At 43.5% G+C, this 13,787-nt stretch overlaps 1 protein-coding gene across 2 annotated transcripts in view; it reads left to right on the top strand.

The window, feature by feature from the left end:
• The window catches only part of ALOX5 (arachidonate 5-lipoxygenase), a 30,461-nt gene extending 18,722 nt beyond the window's left edge, over nucleotides 1-11,739 (top strand). The window contains exons 10-14 of one of the 2 annotated variants that reach the window (XM_027648281.1): nucleotides 1,408-1,586; nucleotides 4,272-4,393; nucleotides 6,640-6,740; nucleotides 8,998-9,168; nucleotides 10,408-11,739. In XM_027648281.1, coding sequence (XP_027504082.1) covers nucleotides 1,408-1,586; nucleotides 4,272-4,393; nucleotides 6,640-6,740; nucleotides 8,998-9,168; nucleotides 10,408-10,587 — 753 coding nt within the window. In that variant the 3' untranslated portion in view covers nucleotides 10,588-11,739. Of the gene's footprint in view, nucleotides 1-1,407; nucleotides 1,587-4,271; nucleotides 4,394-6,167; nucleotides 6,321-6,639; nucleotides 6,741-8,997; nucleotides 9,169-10,407 lie in introns of those variants that run through there. The other variant, XR_003528464.1, reaches the window with a different exon arrangement.
• Nucleotides 11,740-13,787: the final 2,048 nt, after the last annotated feature.

Below are 13,787 nucleotides of genomic sequence, written 5' to 3'. Positions count from 1 at the left end.
GTCAGTATCTCACTTATTGCTGATGTGACTTTGGGTCACATATATATAGGAGTGCAAGATATCATATTGCGCACATAAATTTCTGTACACGTATGCACACGGTTAAGTCCCAAATTTCTTTAAGTACTCTGTGAGAATAAAAATTGCAAATTGAAATCTTCATCACTGAAAGACACATAGGTAAGACATTTTGAAGCCCACAAATAGTGGATGTAGATTCCAGCCTGTCTTCTTGAGTTGCCATAAACAGCAGATCTGCTAGGATTAAATCTCAGCTTCATCTGAGCCAGTGAAACATAGCAGTATATTTATCGATGATTTGAATGAGGGGTTGAGTGCATCCTCAGTAAGTTGACAGATGACACCAAGTTAAGTGGGAGAAATAGAATGCTGGATCTAGGAACCACAGTAAGTCAGCACACAGCAGTCTCTGTAACAACATGCTAGGAATAAATGTTAAGTTTGAGGAGGTTTCAGAAGCCCTTTCAAAGAGGGAGCCTCTGTTTCAGGACAACTCTGTCTTCCTTACACCACTTGCACCAGGCCAAAAATAGCTTCCTTGCCTCGGAGTTTTTCACCCAAGCAAAATAGAGAGGTTAAATCCAGCCACCTTCTGTGTCATCTGTACTCCACTGCAGACTGTGGAGACCTCCCATCCCTTTAAACAGAAGCATCATGTCCGCACCCCATGCATGTGGGAAGAGTGTATGGCTAAAACCTGCCAGCAAGGGTCCTGGAGTTCCAGAGTTTCTTGGTTCCAATGTAGATGAACAACCAGCTGGAGGACAGTAAGTGTAAGGTGACTACTGCTACTTTTCACATCATATGCTAGAAAACCAACATTTGGGAACTTCTGTGCAGTGATTTTCTAAAGAGTTTTGAAGTGCTGCTGTGTTTTCCAAATGTAAATATACTGAAACCCTGGCCAGTCCTCATCAGTAGACACCCAGCAGGATTGATCTCCAGGCATAAATTCCAGGGTGGCTGATGGTAGCCTTCATCCCTAAACATATTCTCCTAAACTACTCTGTAGCAGCAGTGCATAGTTTAGCTAAAGCCCTCATCTGACACACTCATGGCTGCCTTCCTTCACATGTGCACTGATTCTGGAGCATAGGGCTGGCAGAAAGTGCCATGCTTTGATGGTGCTGTACTCCAGTATAAGCAGCTGCTGTACCTATGGTGAAAATGTGGTTAATAACAGTGATTCATGGGAGAGGTATGAAATCTCTGCAGTGAAAATGCACAGTTCCAGTAGGACTCTGCAGTTTGGTACTTTGTGTGGAGATTTGGTTTTCTCCTTGAAAAAGAGATTCATCAGCACTCTGAATACTGTCTCCTGAAAATTTGGAAAGCCAGTCTTGGCACAAAGTGAACACTGTTCCCATCTTGCCATTCTTCCTGCAGGCAAATGCTACGGGTGGAGGAGGACATGTACAAATGGTACAGAAAGCAATGAAAGATCTGACTTACCGTTCCCTCTGCTTCCCAGAGGAGATCAAAGCTAAAGGGATGGACAGCAAAGAGGATATCCCCTACTACTACTACCGGGATGATGGCATTAAAGTCTGGGAGGCTATAAAGAGGTAGAAGACCATAGTTCAAGAAATGACTCATAAAGTCACTGTCACAGAGACACAGATCTCTTTTTTTTTCTGCTCACTTTTTCTCTTCACTTCTTCTCTTGTGAACGATACATGAGCTGTTTAGTAATGTGGTGCCTTTTCCATCCAGCATATCTATTTGGAGGAAAAAGATACAGCCAAGCATACACTCTTGAAAGACTGTTAATTCCTGCTTTTTTCAGTTTTCTTGTATTCTGTATTTCAGAGGACCCTTTATAAGTACTCTTCTATAGGATTTCAAGAATTTACTGAGTTAGAATTTAACCTGGAAAGGGAATTTATTAACAATTTTTTTAGCTATGTACAAATGAAAATAAGACCCAGCTCTCTGAGCCAGTCACGTGAGTTCATCAAGGTTTTTGTGGAGTGAAAATGTAAGATTGACTTCTGTGAAAGTTGTCTTTTGAAACTCAATAAATTAGGTATTAACTGATTAGAGCAAAACCTTTCTTAAAAAATGCTTTAAAATTGCAAGACCTGAGTTTAATCAGGGAGGGCAGCAATTCTGAGTCAGGAGAGGTACTGTAAGGCTGCTCAACCACACAAATGTGGTTCCTTTTCAGGTCTGAAACACTGCCTCAGAATGGAACGATTCATAAGGGTTTTATTCTGCTGCAATGTTTAGTTTAACAAACAATGTATTTTTGCATAGCATAAGTTGCTTACTAAATATGCAGCTGTTCCTGGTTGCATGACTTTTGAAAAGCATGTTCATTAAAAATTAGGTCTTTTGTGTACAGAAAATAGAGGGTTTATGATGCAAGCATAATGTTCAAAGTTTTGGGTATATCTTTGTCTCCTGTGTTTTCTCTGTGTTTTGACAAGGGGTTATCTTGCAAAATTTCCTGCAATTGTTAGTGCCCATTTGAGAGAAAAGGAAGTTATAACTTTGCTGTGGTTGTTTTCTTTATGTAGTCCAGTTTTTTTGTCCTTCTCTTTCCTGTATTTTCTTTGCATATCAAGATATGACTTTCAAATACCAGGTAGTACTTAGTCAACTCAGTTTAGTTTGACTGTTTGTGGGTGTTAACCTCACTGGAGGATTGTGTTACACTGCCTCAAACTTGGCTGAGAGATTCTTCATAGGTGAATAATTTGATTTATAAATGGTGTAGGCAGTACCCTTTAGAGTATGTGAGACCCTGACCCATGGTCAGGATCCTGACATGGTTGTGCATGTGTCACCATGAATCTCCCACACTACAGGGTTATCAGTCTTCACTTTTGATAAAATAGTTTCTATTCCCAGCATTACTTCACATGTGGTAGATGGCGTAGACTTAAGAAAGCTGATAAGGTTGTCCCTATAGAAACAAGGAGTCTCACAAGGCAAATTTGTAAACCCCTTCTCTAATACTCAGCTTCCTCTTTCTGATCTAACTGCAGATAGATGTATCAACCCAAGATACTGCAGCCCAAAAAGCTTCACCTACATTTCATATGCTAATCTATATTTCTATGCAATGGAGTCTAAAACACTGCCATTTTGTAAGAGGAGGATTACATTCCATATCACCTGGCACCTGTGCCAAATGCATGGAGACAGAACTCATTCAGTTTTCTCTCTGCATTTAGCAGAATTTTTCTTTTCCTTTGGCTTTCTCTAAAAGCTAAAATTACTTAAACTCTTGGTGTTAATGCAGTTGTCTGCCTCAATGACAACTCTTGACTTTGTTGGCTGATAGGAACCACATTGACAGATTAATAAAAGTCTCCAAATTGCAATAAATTTATAAAATGTATGGATTTTTATCTTATTAAGGGATAAATCTCTATTGGATAACAGTTTTTAATTGCATCAGTCAGCGTCTGCAGACAAATGTTTCACCCTATGGGTTGTTGTCAAAATATTTAGCAAGAGATTATAGGTACCTGCAGAGCTAACAGAATATCTCAGCGCATAGCCCAGTCAATCAGTCATTCAGTCATGAACTACAAATCTTCAGGAAATCAGGCTTACCTATTTTTAATGCTTTCAGAACTCTTTCTGTTATCATAGTGTTTTAAGAGCCTTTCTTTCAGAGGTGAGTTAGCCTGGGGAGCTTTTGTAGAAAGAGGGACCTTGAAAAGAGGAACAGAACAGGGAGGCGATGTCTGCTATAAACAAGTGGGTGTAGGAAATAGCTCTAGGTCTCTTCTCCCCAGGAGAAATTTCCTGGGCCACCTCCACTTTGGAGTGTGCCAGTCGTGTTTCATGAAAAGGATGTCCAGTAGGAGGGTGCAACTATTTGAATGGTATTCAGGAGCAGCCTTGGAGTGTCCCACATGAAGGGGATTGTACTGGTATCACAGTTTGGGAACCCCACTTCCCAGAGTGAGAGCCACATGGATATGCAAGAGGGAGTCTGTATTAAGTGAAGAATGTAGATGTGATGACAGAGAATAAAGTGCACAAGATTGTTCAGGAGATGCAGTGTGGTCCAGCATCTTGTTGGGGGAGGAAGTGATGCTGCAGTCCCAAATGAATCAAATTTCCCTCTGTGCATTCCCGCTGCTTGTAGGAAGGAGGTAGGAGAGTATTGAGACCTTCTCTTGCCCTTATCCCTTTCCACACACAGCATTTGCAAGGGCAGTAGACGACCTTGAGGAACAGTAGACTTGCTTTCTCCTTTTGATTTCGTTTTGTTCGTTTGTTCCTGCCCGCAGTTTTGCAGAGGATGTGATTCACATCTACTATGAGAGCGATGAGGTGGTGTGTGAGGATGTGGAGCTCCAGGCTTTCGTCAAAGACATTTACGTCTATGGGATGAGGGGTGTGAAAGCCTCAGGTAAGGTGTGATGGCCCTGCCAGGTCTGCAGCTTGTTGAGTCCCTGCTGACAGCAGTGCTGCGTGCACAGCACACCTTGAGCTGTTAGAGACCCTCTCTCTTCTTGGCCCAAAAATGCTCAGTTTTATGGGTGAGACCCTGGATCAGGCCCTCCCTCAGGAGACAATGCCTTCTTTTGCCACAGATTCTCATTATGGGCTTGGGCAACTCATGTAATCTCTCTGCACTGGGGACAGGTCCTTTGATCTTTGTCTGCTTATGCTTTAAGCACTGGGGAGGGATGCTGTCTGTAGGTGCTGTTGGAACCACCAGGCAGACTGACAAAAATCACAAGGAGCAGTGAGAGCCCCTTGCACCCTCTCTTTCAAACCTTGCACCAAATAAGAACATGTAAGAACCTCTCCAGGAGTATCTTGCTGCGCTTTTTATTTGTTCGGCATCTATGTCACTACTGAGCTGTCTACTCTCTTCAAGAGAAAATACTCATAATTATTTCCAAGAAATATTCTCCTTTACTCTGTCTCTTCTCACTGCCTCTCTTTTCTTGCAAACCATTACTTGGCCATGGAAGCTCTCACCCATAACATGGCTCAATTCTCCCACGTGACTTAACACTCCCCTGTCTTTCCCTAAACATGGGGTTTTTTTTACTTCCACTCACATTTTTTCCAAGCAGATTTTCAGGAATGTATAGAGGTGGGTGAGGATTCTTCACCCTGTCCTGGCTGATTTACATCTGGCAACACCTGTTGGCCAGGTACCTAGGGCAAATGGCTTTGACATTGCAGGCACACATTTGAGTGCAAGATGTCCAGGCAAACCTGTGGTATTTCCAGTCATTAGCAGTATGTGCCGGTGTATAACAACCTCCTGGACTCTCTCTTCCTGGTCAAGCAAACCATCGGGATACCCCTAGTTGCTATCCTTTTTGTTTGTCAAGTTGTCTCTTAGGAAAAGCTTAGAAGGAAGTTCCTTCTTGTAGGAACTTCATGCTTGACCTAAGCATCATGATATGGGACAAGTACTGAGCCTTTCCAGGGCTACAGCTGGAATGGGAAGCTACAAGCACCACCAGGGGCAGGGCTGCCACTGCAAATGGGAAACCTGCCGGGCCTGCACCATCTCTGTCTGCACTGCTGCCACTCCAGAGCAGGGGGACTTGGCTGGGTCTGTAAAGAATGGGAGGAGGATAAATGGGGGAGGCTATGGCACTTGGGACTCCCCCTCTAGTCTCTGTTTCTTCCCTGTGAGGGCTGCTGTGACTGGGAGAATACCAGACTCCATTAAAGATGAGCACAGTGTGCTTAGGATAGCAGAACACAGGAGGGGATGGTGCATCCTCACCACTTGGGGCTTGGTGGCTGACCAGAGATACCATGTTCCTCTTCCCTCTCTCATGTTGAGTTCACATCTGCATCAGGTTGGTGGTGGAGGTGTGAAGCAGCTGAGCCAGGGGCAGGTTGCTCCAGGGTACTGACAGAGCTGTAGGTTTACTGGGACCTGTGGTCACACTGGAATGGGACAGGAAGTACAGCACCATGTTATTTAGGGAGGATAAGAGAGATACAGGCCTGGGGTTGCTTTGGTTGCAAAATATTGCCCTAGTCCCTGACTATTGCGTTCTTTCTTTATATAGCTCCATTTGATTATTCTCCTTCAAAGACAGCTTAACGCAAGTATTTCTGTTCCTCATTCTTTTGTTTCTCTTTCAGAAGTTCTCATTTCCTCACTTCCCATTTCAGCGAATAAGCTCTCCCTGCTCTCTCTCTCACAGTACACTTGATTGCTGAGCCTCAGACCTTTAAAAATACAAGCACATGGTCACTTCCTCCTTGACATGAGCCTTCCCTGCTTGCACTGCAGACTGAAGAAAAATGGAGCATCTGAGGTCCCTGCCCTGTGGACTGTCTGGGTGCCTTGCTGCAGGGTAGGTAGGACAGGGCCACAGTGTTTTTTAAAGGTGTAATTACACTTTGTCTTTCCCTTATGGAATACCACATACTTTGCAAATGGTGATACCTCACAAACCTGTATAAGGTAAGGCAGGATCACCCTGTTTTTATAACCACACAGCCAAGGCACAGAGAGGTTGAGTAGCTTCTGTTAGACCACACAGCAAGACTCATAGAATGCCCTCCTCCTCAGTGACTGTTTCATAGCCCTCTTACTCATTTCTTTTGATTACTGCTGGATAAAAGGTTTACTTCATAGCTGGGTTACTTAAGCTTTTCTTCTCCCTCATTTAGGGTTTCCTAAGATGATCAGGACACGAGAGACACTAGCAGAATATCTCACAGTGATAATATTCACCACATCGGCTCAACATGCAGCTGTGAACTTTGGTCAGGTAGGAATTTGTGGGAAGACTGTTCTTCCTTCTGGACTGGGAGGTACATCTACCAGGGCAAGGTCTGAGAAGTGTTTTTTAGTAGATGTACAGAATCACACTGTTGTTTCTGGTCAAAATAACTGCAGAGCCATCTGCAAATCCCCATGAAGTCTATGGAAACTGCAGTAATTTGGAAGCTTAGAAAGGCCTTTTGAGTCCTACATATGTACCAAAGCTCAGATTTAGGGGCTAACTTGTATATTTTAGTTTTACTGATTTTATTATGGGGAGCAATTTTTTTCAAGCATTTGGTAAGACCTCTTTCAGGAATGCTGAAGGGTTCAGGTGTCCAGCCTAGCTACCATGTTTTTCACACATCGCCCGAACTGCCTGGATTTGAGATGTGATGGTAGTGTGAGGCTCATTCTGCAATGAAATGCAGTGAGTTATGCTAAGTGGCTTTACTCTGCCTTTGCTGCGAGCACAGGCACAGGTGATTCCTGTGGGTTGCTGTTGTAAGTTGTGCTAATTTCACAGAACCACAGAATATGCTGAGTTGGAAGGGACCAACAAGGATCATCAAGTCCAACCCTTAGCCCTGCACAAGACCATCCCCAAGAGTCACACTATGTGTCCAAATGCTTCCTGAACTCTGTCAGGCTTGGTGCTGTGACTACTTCCCTGGGGAGCCTGTGCCAGTGCTCAGCCACCCTTTGGGTGAAGAGCCTTTTTCCAATATCCAACCTAAACTTCCCCTGACACAACTTCAGGCCATTCCCTAGGGTCCTGTCACTGGTCACCACAGAAAAGAAATCACTGTCTGCCCCTCCTTTTCCCCTCACAAGGAAGTTGTAGACTGCAATGAGGTCTCCCCTCAGTCTCCTCTTCTCCAGCCTGAACAGACCAAGTGCCCTCAGCTGCTTCTCATACGGCTTCCCCTCAAGGCCCTTCACCATCTTCATTGCCCTCCTATGGACACTCCCTAATGGCTTAATATCTTTCTTATATTGCGGTGCCCAACACTGCACACAATATTCAAGGTGAGGCTGCCCCAGTGCAGAGCAGAGCAGGACAATCCCCTCCCTTGACCAGCTGACAATGCTTTGCCTGATGCCCCCAGGACAGGGTTGGCCCTCCTGGCTGCCAGGGCACTGCTGAGTCATATTCAAATTGCCACCAACCAGGATCCCCAGATCCCTTTCCATGGCACTGCTTTCCAGCATCTCATTCCCCAGTCTGTATGAACATCCAGGTTTGCCTCAGCCCAGGTGCAGAATTCAGCACTTCCCTCTGTTGAACTTCATATAGTTGGTGATTGCCCAGTCCTCTAATTTGTTGAGGTCTCTCTGCAGGGCCTCCCTGCCTTCAAGGGAGTCAACAGCTTTTCCATGTTTTGTATCACCTGCAAACTTGCTTGGTATCCGTTCCAGTCCTGTGTCCAAGTCATTTATGAAGATGTTGAAGAGCACAGGGCCTAAGGTGGAGCCCTGTGGAACCCCACTAGTGACAGGTCAGCAGTCTGATGTTACCCATTCACTATGAACCTTTGTGTTCGACCTGTGAGCCAATTGCTCACTCACCACATGATATTTTTATTCAACTGTGGGCTGGACATTTTGTTCAGAAGGGTACTGTGACAGGCAGTATTGCAAGTTTTAAGCTGAAGTGCATCATCTCAGATTGCAGCAAAACTCAAGGTCATATCTGAAGCAAAAGGAAACATTACCAGCTCACAGCAATGAAGCAGGCCAGAAGTGATTCTGAGTTCCCAGTCTGCCACTCACCATATCTGCATGCCATATTCCATATTACTTGATGAACTAGCATCCTTTATCTCTCTTACTGCCTGACCACAGTACTGTGGGCATGTTCTTGGAGGAAATTTTGCAGAAAAGAGAAACTGAAGAAAAGGGGATTTTAATTTTTTTTTTTTCAGCTGTCACCTCAGGTTATCAGAAAAGGTCTTTGTTTAATAAAATAGCTAAGGCCTTAGCCTGGCTGGTGCATCTGGGCTGTGTGGCACATGCCTGTGGTTAGCAGAATAACTACTCCCATTTAGGTGACTCTTGTGAGTTCCTGAGCAAAAACAGAAGGGACTTCCTTGTCACCTCCAGTCCTTCTCTAGAGCATCTCCCTGTCCTTAATATCCTCTGTTTCTGAAAGGCTCATAATACAGAAGCAAACTCCCTGTTGTCAAACTCCTGATTTTCTTCACTGTGTTCCTAAATACCAACCACTGTAGCTTTTCACTGTGCTCTCTTGCTCTGTTGTGCAGTATGACTGGTGTTCCTGGATTCCCAATGCCCCACCAACAATGCGCTGCCCTCCTCCAACAGAAAAGGGGACTGTCACCATTGAGCAAATTGTGGAGAGTCTGCCAGACAGGGGACGTTCCTGTTGGCATCTTGGAGCTGTTTGGGCCTTGAGCCAATTCCAGGACAAAGAAGTAAGTCAACCTCCCTTCTCTGGGTGGTGGAGATGTAGGTGAGACCATGAGGGCCACAGCAAGACTGCACAGACCCACAAGATTGTATTGTTGCTCTGTGCTTGACTTGACTATGTTTACTTTTCTGTAGAGATGTGTCAGTGGTGTGGGTTTGTCCTTGTTCTACCAGATGCAAACCAGCTCTGAGCAAGAAGTCATACTTTTACTGAGACTGTTTCAGCTCAAATGAAAGTTTCTAAGCTTGTGCATGGCATGAATAAGGATGCTGGTGTGGGAGGAAGAGGGCTGCAGAGTCATAAGGGTTTTTTCCATTCCTTGCCCCAACAGTGCTGGGGAAGAAGGTACAGCAGTTCTCTGTCCCCATGTCCTGTCCCTTTGAAAAATCTGCTCCAATGCCACATGCACTACAGTGGTGGCTTGTGCCTGGCTGGTGAGAAGCAAAAACAAAACAAGCCTGTGGAAGGCTTTGCAAGCATGGTGTGTAGCCATTTCCTTCATGTAAAATGAGGTTGTCAGTATTTGGTTGTTTCACCCAAGGGCTCTGTCTCGGGGATATGTTTTGAAATCCTTAAATGGATGATGATGGACAGAGGGCACTTTAAATTAAGTTTCTCTCTAAAAAAAGGCAGTACTAGCAGAGAAGCTGGTACTATGAGTACTATCATGGGAAATAGTCACCTAAGTGTGCATATTGTCAGTGCAGTATTCAGAGCACCCTTAGAGTCCAAGCTGACTAAAGCAACTGTCACTGAAACTCTGAAAGACAGTTTTAAGTCAACAGAAACTTCCACTGTCACTGAATGAAGTAGTTATCTTCCTTTTTCATCTCTAGCTGTTAATTCCACTCTCATGTTGCCCTTTTCTCTAGCAGCATAAATGTTTGCATGGCTATGCAGAGATCTGGCTTAGGAACCTCATCTGATTGACCACTGGCCTGAAAAGTGCCTGTTTTTCAGCAGATGAGCTCTGTACAGGTGGAGGAGGTGCCACATAGACACCTGAACTAGCACTACAAAAAGATGCAGGGATGGAAAGAAGCAGCCAGCAATGGAGGGGAGGTAGCAGAGAGCATCTTTCATTGACAGTTTCGATGTAGACTAGCTTAAATATTGCTAGTACTATTTTAATAGTAGCATTTGTGAGGTGAGACTCTGGGTGCTGTTCTGCTGGATGACATAATGTTGAAACAGAATTGCCTTTGCTTACTTAAAGCATGATTTCTTGGTGTTTTTCAATTAGCTATTTCTGGGCATGTACCCAGATGAACACTTCGTGGAGAAGCCAGTGAAAGAGGCTATGGCAAAATTCCGCAAGAATTTGGATGAGATTGTCAACACCATCACCGAACGCAACAAGAACAAAAAGCTTCCTTACTACTACCTTTCCCCAGATCGCATTCCCAACAGTGTTGCTGTTTGAAGAGATAGCCAGGAGAGTTTGGAGGCATATAAAGCTAATGATGCTTTTCTGTTACATATGCTTGTTCAATTAACTTTCAGAAATGGATAAGAAACCCACCCCCTCCATCAGAGCTGGCCTAAGTCTGTCTGAACTTTCAGAACACATCTGGTTATGTTGACTAGTTGACAACCCTCTAGGTCAAATTTGTTAAAGTTTATTTTTCCAGGATTTTAAAATTAATCTTAGAATCAATATACATGTTTCTGTTATCTTGCCCTCTCCTTGACAAAAAATGCAATCACAGATTCACTTACTCAATGGAAAAAGTATCGTGAGCAATAAGCAAGTCACATCTTTAAAATCCTTCCTGTTTTAAACAGGTGACACTGATGACATAGAAGAATGTAATCTTTAATGTATATGCATTGGTTTTAATCTGATTAAAACAAATGTTAAATATTTTCACAACAATTGTGAACATCCTAATAAGGATAAAGGTAAAAGAAGGACATTTTCTTAACATAACTGATGGGATTTTATCACTTTCTTACCAAGTTCGTGTGAAACAGCATCTCATAAGAGATGAAAATTTTGTACCTACATAAACTTAAGTATTTTCTGCACAAAACTAGAAAGGTTTGGTTTAGCCTGTCCAGCAGAGTTTGATGTCCCTCACTCATACAGACAAATGTTTTACTAAGCACAGCAGCAGCAAGTACAGACCTAGCAGTGCTTATGCTCAGCTTCTGTTTCGTTGCTTGAGGCTGCTGGGTTTTGTGGACAGTTTGTTCTGTTTTGTGGGGAATGAGGAGGCTATTTCATATAATGGAAGAATTTCTGGAGAAGGCTTAATCGACAGCTTCTAAGAGGAATCTTAGATTTGGCCGGTTAAGCAAAACTAACATGTTCCATCTTAGAGACAACTGAGTGTTGTCTGTTTTGTTTAGAGGTAAATAGGTTCAAATACTTGGGCTTTGGCTAAAGTTGAGAAAGTCACTGAGATAATGAAAGCAAAATTGAGGTTTGAGAAATTTAAGAGTTGTGGTTTTGGGATAACAATTTGGGTTTATTTTTTTGAGAATTTGTTCCTTGTACTAGGTGCACCAGCCTGCAATGTATTTTCTCAATAGATAAGAAAGCTTCTTCTAATAAAACAAAACTGAACATCTAGCTTTTATTTCCTAATTCAGTATCTAATGCTGTATGTCTGAAAAACCTTGTAGGAATAAACACAACATGCTGTGTAGAGAAATGCAGCTTCTGCTCTTTGAGAAATATAGTTATTTCTATCATTCATGTGTGATTTGGAAAAGGGTACTACTAAAATATACAAACTTTCATATGAAACAGGTGTGGAAACTGATTTTAGACCCTTTACAGCAAACTGATTCCCTTTTTCTCCCCCCAGCTAAAGACTTTGAGAAAGATGTGGAAGGTAAGACCACTTCCAGTTACTGAGGAAGTACATTTATGATTTGTTCATCATCTTCTTACTGCAGCCCATGGGAAGGGATGAGTGCAGGAGTGGAGTCATGCAATCGTGGAGCGACACTGGAATAAGACCAAGGGATCACAGACAACAACCTGTGAGCCCACCCTTCCAGAAAAAAAAAAGGGGGGGGGGAAGAAAAGTGAGCTTGAATGCAAAAACTTGAAAGCAAAATTTCAACAAGCTGATGCAATATATCCAACAAGCTCTAACTCTTGTCCTTCCCCTGTGTACAGAGAATGTCCTCTTGCTTTCACGTGATAATGATTTGCACAGTCAAATACCTGTCTAGAAAAAAAAATATGAGAAGACTTTGATGGATGTTCTCTTGGATCTGTGCCCTCTGCTGTAGCCTGTGGACCTAGGACAGCTGGTGAGAGATTTGGGTAATTGACTGTGCAGCTTTGAAGACTGGTGGTAGCAATCTGATTCAGCAGCAGGAGAGGCTGCGGAAAGAGGTAAAGAGGTTAAAAGTAATACTGGCACCAGAAAGGAAGCAGATACTTGCAAGTAATAAAGTGTTTACTGTTTCAGGGGGTCTGGGTACACATGTTGCTGTCCCAGTCCTACCTCCTTTTCAGTTCTCTTTCCACTAGGAAGTCATCTTCCTGTGCATGGGCCATGGGTTCCTCCCCTGCATTTTTAGCCATGACTTGCACAGAGGTATCTCCTAAGCCATGGTGCTAAGGTAGAATGTCTACTTGCAGGATGGTTCCTAGGTGGGAATGAAAGTATCAGCTCTCTCTGAAGCGTGTCATGCACTCAGCTTTGCAATGGGTACTGCAGCTTGGTGTGCATCAGCCCAACAATAGCATGTGTCCTGGCTGGGTGGCTGTTGCTACTGGCCAGTCCCAGGGAATTTAGCCTGACTCTTCAACTTGAGCTTCCTTGCTGTCTTTTCCAATTGCAGTGATTCTCAGCTGGCTGGAAGATTGAACTAGGAGATATCTGGTTCAGGAAATTCTGGCAGTGACTCAGGCGGCTCTGTCATCTCAGCTCTTCCTCTTGGCATTTGGTCACTGGAGAGGACACTCGGCTATAAAATGCCAGTGCTAGTGAGAAATGAACTGGTAAGCATTGTCCTAAAGGACTGCCACAAGTAGAGGAGAAAGCCTAATGTTTTCTCCCAAAGCAGATTCAAAAAAATCTCTCCTTAAGAGAAAAGGAGGCCATGAGATGGAGAGAGAGACCATCAATGAGGGGACAGGGCAGGCATTTCCCTGCTGTCGTCTCTGACTCTTTGGGTTCAGTGAGGATTTAGGCCTCCACAGCCAACTCAGTTCTCATCAGTGGCCTCCCATGCTTTCCTCTTTTTGCAGGGTGACTTTGCCTCTATAGACTTCTTTTGGTGTGTTCCCTTTCCCAACCCCCAAACATCCCTTGCAATAGTATGATTCTCACTGCCCCCGGAAAAAAAGTGCACATACTTCTTGTTCATCCCATAGGAAGTAAGCTACCCTTTTCTTTTCTGGTCAATCTCCATTTTACAGGTGAGGAAATGGAACAAGAGCAATGAAGTCCACCAGATCAGCTCTGAATTGAGGTGCTTCCTTTAGAAAGAACACAAGAAAGTTGTTTACTGGAAGCATGCTAATTTTGGCTGCCTAGAGAGCAGACAAAGTTTTCAGGCTTGGCCTTTCAGAGTTACTTACTCTGCTGCATATTGAGCAGAATATAACATAGACCCCAGAAGATGAGTTTCTTACTAGCAAGTTTCAATCAGCAAATG

The sequence above is a fragment of the Corapipo altera genome, unplaced genomic scaffold (assembly GCF_003945725.1).
Source record: "Corapipo altera isolate COAL_440 unplaced genomic scaffold, ASM394572v1 56, whole genome shotgun sequence".
NCBI classification, from domain to species: Eukaryota; Metazoa; Chordata; class Aves; order Passeriformes; family Pipridae; genus Corapipo; species Corapipo altera.
Note: the sequence above shows the minus strand (reverse complement) of the source record. Positions and strands in the feature narration are given on the sequence as shown.